The 6,000-nt window shown below is 32.7% G+C and overlaps 1 protein-coding gene across 3 annotated transcripts in view; it reads left to right on the top strand.

Moving 5' to 3' along the window:
* Window positions 1-6,000, top strand: part of LOC112740691 (isoflavone 7-O-methyltransferase) — a 76,641-nt gene continuing 70,641 nt past the window's right edge. For 2 of the 3 annotated variants that reach the window (XM_072215210.1, XM_072215208.1), the window contains exons 1-2: window positions 1-455; window positions 1,241-1,780. In XM_072215210.1, the coding sequence (XP_072071311.1) occupies window positions 198-455; window positions 1,241-1,780 (798 nt within the window). In that variant the 5' untranslated portion in view covers window positions 1-197. The remainder of the gene's footprint in view (window positions 456-1,240; window positions 1,781-6,000) is intronic. The other variant, XM_072215209.1, reaches the window with a different exon arrangement.

Below are 6,000 nucleotides of genomic sequence, written 5' to 3'. Positions count from 1 at the left end.
TTATAGCAATAAGGTGTGAAGTTCAATAGTTTCCTTTTTTTTATATATTAGCAATCCATGCTTATATAAAGAGTGCTAAGCGTGTTGTTTTAGTATTGTGAAAAGAGAAAGAAAGGAAAAGATCTCTTAGGCTTAGCTTTCTCTGTTTTATTAAATTTTAAGTTTTTAACATACAAAAACTGTTCATAATAAGAGCTATGGCTTCAAACAACAATGGCCGCACGGCAAGTGAGAGCTTCAAAGCTCAAGCTCTTGTTTACAGGCACATGTATGGCATCCTAGACTCCATGTGTCTCAAGTGGATCGTTGACTTTCGCATACCAAACATAATCCACAACCATGGCAAACCCATTACTCTTTTAGAATTGGTTTCAGTTCTCAAAATTCCATCGGCTAAAGTTGATAGCACGGATCTTTTCATGCACTACATGGCACATAATGGATTCTTTGATATAGTAAGAATATACAATTCTCACATATACTTCACATATAATTCTCACATATTCTTTGCCAAATTTGTCCTTTTATAAATATTTATATTTTCACTATATAATTTCTTTGGAAAAAAATCCCATTGTCTTAATTAAGTCATTTTTTTTTGTTTAATACAGAATAAACCACCAAATATGCTCTCAAAGCTAAGCTATTAAATTGTTGATAAAAAAAAGTATTCTTCAAATTTGATGATAACAATAAAAATATTTCCAAAATATTAAAAAAAAAAAACTCAACTGTTAGATATATATTCTTAAAAGATTTTAGAGATCAAGTTGTAGTAATTTTTTGTAAATATTATTAGAAAGATAAATATTTTTATTTTAAAATTTTCATTATTTGACATTAAGTAGATTTTTTTTAATTAAAAAAAAACATATTTTTAAAAAGTAAAAAGAAAATCTATAAATCGAATTTTAGTTTCAAATTTTTATACCTTTTTAAATAGTTATTCAAATTTTTTAAATTTACCAAATATAAAAGTCATTTTCTGTTTATCAAAAAATTGTACTTTATTTAATTATTTTTATTGTATTTTACAATATTTCAAAGATATTTTCATGGTTAGAAAATTCGAAAGGCACTTCTATCAGCAATTTGATCATTTGAGAATATTTTTGTTGATTTTCTCTTTAATATATAAGGCACTATCTATCTTAGTTTTCTTAACAAAATGTTATAATTGCAACTATATCATATACCATGCATATGGAGTTAATATTGTATTTACATCTGTACAACAAAGGTGACAATTCATGGTGACGATGATAGCAACCAAGAAGAAGAAGAAAAGGAAGCATTTGCTCTCACAGCAGCATCAGAGCTGTTGATCAAAGGCACTGAAAACCCTTCTATATCTCCGGTGGTAGAGATGTTTCTCGATGATCCAACTCTTTCAAGTTCCATCCATCATTTAAACAAGTGGTTTTATGACGAAAATCGCCCTCTATATGAAATCACCTTGGGAAAACCTTTGTGGGAGTTTCTTGATAAGAACCCTGCAAACTTGAGCTTGTTCAATGATGCTATGGCCAGTGATTCTCAGATGATAAAGTTGGCACTAAAGGATCACAACATGGTCTTTGAGGGATTGGAAACAATTGTGGATGTTGGTGGTGGAAATGGAACCACAGCTCTAATTATCAGTGAGAAATTTCCAGCACTCAAATGTATAGTATTTGATCTTCCAATGGTTGTGGAAAGTTTGAAGGGATGCAACAATTTGAGCTTTGTTGGTGGAGACATGTTTGAATCCATTCCTAAGGCTGATGCAATTCTACTTAAGGTAAGCATTTAATTAGTAGTGTGTTTGCCATAATTAATTTAAATATTTTTTTTAGCTATTTTTAAGTCTTAAAATTAAGATCTCTACTTAAGTTATAAGCATGCATTTGAGAATTAGATTGAACTAGTCGGTTTAATTAAATTTATTGAGAATGATAAAAAATCGGTTGACAATGAATTGGTTAAAAAATTAAAAATTTTGGTTAATTGATAACCATTACAATTTTTTAATGATTAATTGATTTAAATAATAAAATATAATTTTTTTAAATAATATATTTTATACATAAATATATTACTATTATATTCGACTCAGTCCTGGTTAAATCTCGATTTACCTTTAAATTTTTAAATTTTTAATTTTATTAGTTTAATGACTGATTTGATTTTTACAACTTTGATTATAAGTCATTTATCATATTAACTAATTTTAATTTTATTATTTTTATATACATTTAATAAATAAAGAATGAAATAATATTAGTATATATAATGTTACATTTCTTTTCTTCATTTGCAGCTAGTCTTACATAATTGGAGTGACGACAATTGCGTAAAAATATTGAGAAACTGTAAAGATGCTGTTAATACTTCAAGTAAAAATAAAAATAAAGGTAAAATAATCATTTTAGAGGCGGTGATAAATGAAGAACAAGATGAGCCTGAAATTACTCGACTCAAATTTCTTATGAATATAAGCATGCATATTATTCTCCATGGAAAAGAGAGAACCAAAAAAGAATGGGAAAGTATCTTTTATGAAGCTGGCCTCTATAATTACAAAATATCTCCATTTACAGGACATTTATCACTTATAGAGGTCTATCCTTAAAAATGACCTCATAATAGCTTTTACAGCTCTATGAATAAAATAAATATTATGCAAACAACTAAGAAAAAAAAATGTCTACTTTGAATATAAAATTTAAAAATGTATTTTTTATTTAGTATTTATGAATTATTGTTAAAATAAATATGTACTTTTAGATGTAATAAATATATAATTATGAATGCTATATGTATGAAATTATAAATGTTATGTTATATAATATAAGATAACTTTAAATATTGTTTCTTTAGTATTATTATTTTATGTAGTTGTATATTATTGTTTACATGGTATTTTTTATGACTAAAATTTTGTAATATGGTATTATATGAATAAAGCTCTATATTCAAGCACATACGTTGTAACACCCTACCATACTTAAAGTTATGCTTAAGTCATAAGATTGAGATAGTAAGGTATTACGACCTCTAAAAATAGTAATATATATATATATATATATATATATATATATATATATATATATATATATATATATAAACATACATAAGTGTTCTCAAAATATCCTAAAATATACCAAAATATCAAAGTAAACACCTATCTCTCCCTCAACTTCTAAGAGGAGCAGCATACATAAGTTACTTGGAGAGTAAGCTAAACATATATAAACATATATACAACCATAAACCAAAATACACCCAAGGACTACTTCGCTTTCCAGGATCCAGACGCCTAGCGAGGAGCCTCTTGACCTGCATCTGAAAAATAACAATACAATATAGAATGAGAACCGGAGGTTCTCAGCATGGTAAAAGTGCCACACGTATAATAAATAAGGTCCTGAGAATGCCATAGGCAATCCTAGAACTCCGTTATTCAGTTAACCAACTTAAGCACTAACCAGAAGCCATAAACAGAGGTAGGTGTTCTAATTCTACCTAACTTACTCAAGTTCAAACTTAACCTAACACCAATCCATTTCCTCCGTTTTCTCCATCCTTTCATCATTCAGAATGCAACAGCAACAGGCAACCAAACAAGTTCACGCACAAGTAGTGAGCAGATAATACAAATAGCAAGTATAACAGATAGCAGGTGATATATATCAATTAGGCAAACCCAGGAAATGCATAGCAGTCAAACAAATAAATGCATATGATGCATGCTTGTCCTATGGCTGATGGGGCCCATCTGTCAGTTATCCAACCAACCCAACAAGTCCGAAAATCTTAGACTGTCCTCCGTCGCGCATCCCCAAGAGTCTATGCATAGAGTTCACATTTATTCATCGTATAATCACTCAATGGGGGCTATCCATACCCGGGAATTTATACGTGCCCGGTCACCCTTACGACGTAGGGTCAACAGAGTATCGAGATTCAACCTGGAACATGTGGTGGCGAGCCACGGTTTTTATCCAGGAAAACTCGTATCTCAGATATCATTATTCATAAGCCATTTCATAGTCATAATCATTATTTAATCATTCATCAAGCCATGGCATATTAACCTCATTCATTAACCACTTTCTTTTCACACTTTTCATCACATTTGCCTCTTTCTTCACTCTCAAGTTATCTCATACTCCTAACTTCTGCTATTTACCAAACATACTAGTAGCATCTAGGGTTAACAGGGCAAAAATAGGGGTTTTAGAGTTTAAAAATCAGGTTTAGAACAGAAAAATAAAGGTGCTGAAAAACAGGTCTGTGCGTACGCACACACCTGTGTGTGCGCACAGCTCAACAAGAAAGCAGCACGTGTGCGTACGCTTCGCCTGTGCTAGCGCCACCAACAGAAAGCCTATCTTGACGTGTGCGTGCGCACAAGGGCGTGCGTACGCACACTTTTGTGAAAAATACCAGGTGTGTGTGCGCACAGGGGCGTGCGTACGCACAAGTAGATTTTTGCTTCTGTTGGGTGCGTGCACACAGCTTTGTGCGTGGGCACACGTCAGAAAACTTGGTTCTGCTGCAAGTTACAAAAATTCAGTTTTTCGCACCAATTCTCCGGCAACCATAACTTTCTCTACAAAATTCGATTTTTCGCAAACTTTATATCGATCTCAAGCTTGTTAAATCCTCTTTAATATAAAATAAACCTTATCTTTATTCAAAATTTATAGAGCAAGATATGGACTGCAGAAGTTCGTCAAAATTCACATTTTACCAAAAAGTACCCCAAACCTTATTTTTGCCAAAAACCATATTTTCTCCTCCAAGAACTCATTTCCAGCCAACCTAATATACCACAAGCATCAATATAACAACCCTTAACCATAGTACAACCATTCTTACAACCTAGCTCAATAACATCATATTCCTTCCACTTTACCAATTTAGCCACAACCCACATAGTACTACACATACTAATTCTTACCCTTATCATACAATCCTTCAATCCTCATTACAACACTAATTTATCAAGTCAATACCAACAAGTTCAAATTATACCATTTACTATCTCAACCACACCATTACCTTGCCATAATCATCACCATTATACAAGCATATACACATACATATATTTGATTCCCATTATTAATTACTCAACACCATATCATATCAATTTATTCATCAACATCACAAACACTAACCATTTAACATAACAAAGCTTTTCAACCTATCCTATAATACTCTAGCCTAAGTTTTCACACAACCGTAATTATTATACGTGCGAAACTTAAACCATACCTTGGCCGATCACTTAATTCACCCAAGGCAGCCTCACAATGCAAAATTACAGTCCCTCCAAGCTCAATCAAACAGCCCCAAATCAAGCCTTGGTCACCAACAAACCTCCAAGTGATCCCAATTCAATTCCAATGCATAAACACCCACTTAACCTACACCTAATACATATATATATATATGTTCTAATCCAGTTTTCTATTACCAAAAACAAGATTGAATTAGGGTTAGGGTGTTCTTACCATACCCATATGCTCAATAGCTTGAGCCCACAAGTTCCGGAAACTAACTTGAACCTATAACACAAAAATTGGACAAGATTCACTATAGGTTTCCAAGTTTACCAAAGAAAGAGGGATAGAGATTCTGGGCTTAATAGGAGACTTACCAGTGGAATTGTTCGAATAGGAAGGTAGAGCTCGACACGCTGAGCGCGTGGCCGCGAACGGTGCGGTGATCGGAGCCCGGATGAGGAAGTTATGGTAGTTGGAAGGAATGGTGAGGGTTAAGGTTCTTCTTCCCTCTCCCTTTCTGTTATGGCGTCCAGCAGCTAATGAGGAAGAAGAGAGCTGCTGTTTCATTTAAATGTTTGGGTCCGGTTGGACCCACGGGCCCAGTTTGGGCCCCGGTTCAACCGGTTCGGCCTTTCCGGTCCGATTTTGGGCTAAATTTTTGAAATTTGTATCAAAATTCTCGTTTCGACGAGCTCTATCCTATTTTGATATTAGTTTTGCATTTTTAGCT

The sequence above is a fragment of the Arachis hypogaea genome, chromosome 14, assembly GCF_003086295.3.
Source record: "Arachis hypogaea cultivar Tifrunner chromosome 14, arahy.Tifrunner.gnm2.J5K5, whole genome shotgun sequence".
Lineage (NCBI taxonomy): Eukaryota > Viridiplantae > Streptophyta > Magnoliopsida > Fabales > Fabaceae > Arachis > Arachis hypogaea.
This window is presented reverse-complemented; position numbering and strand designations above follow the sequence as displayed.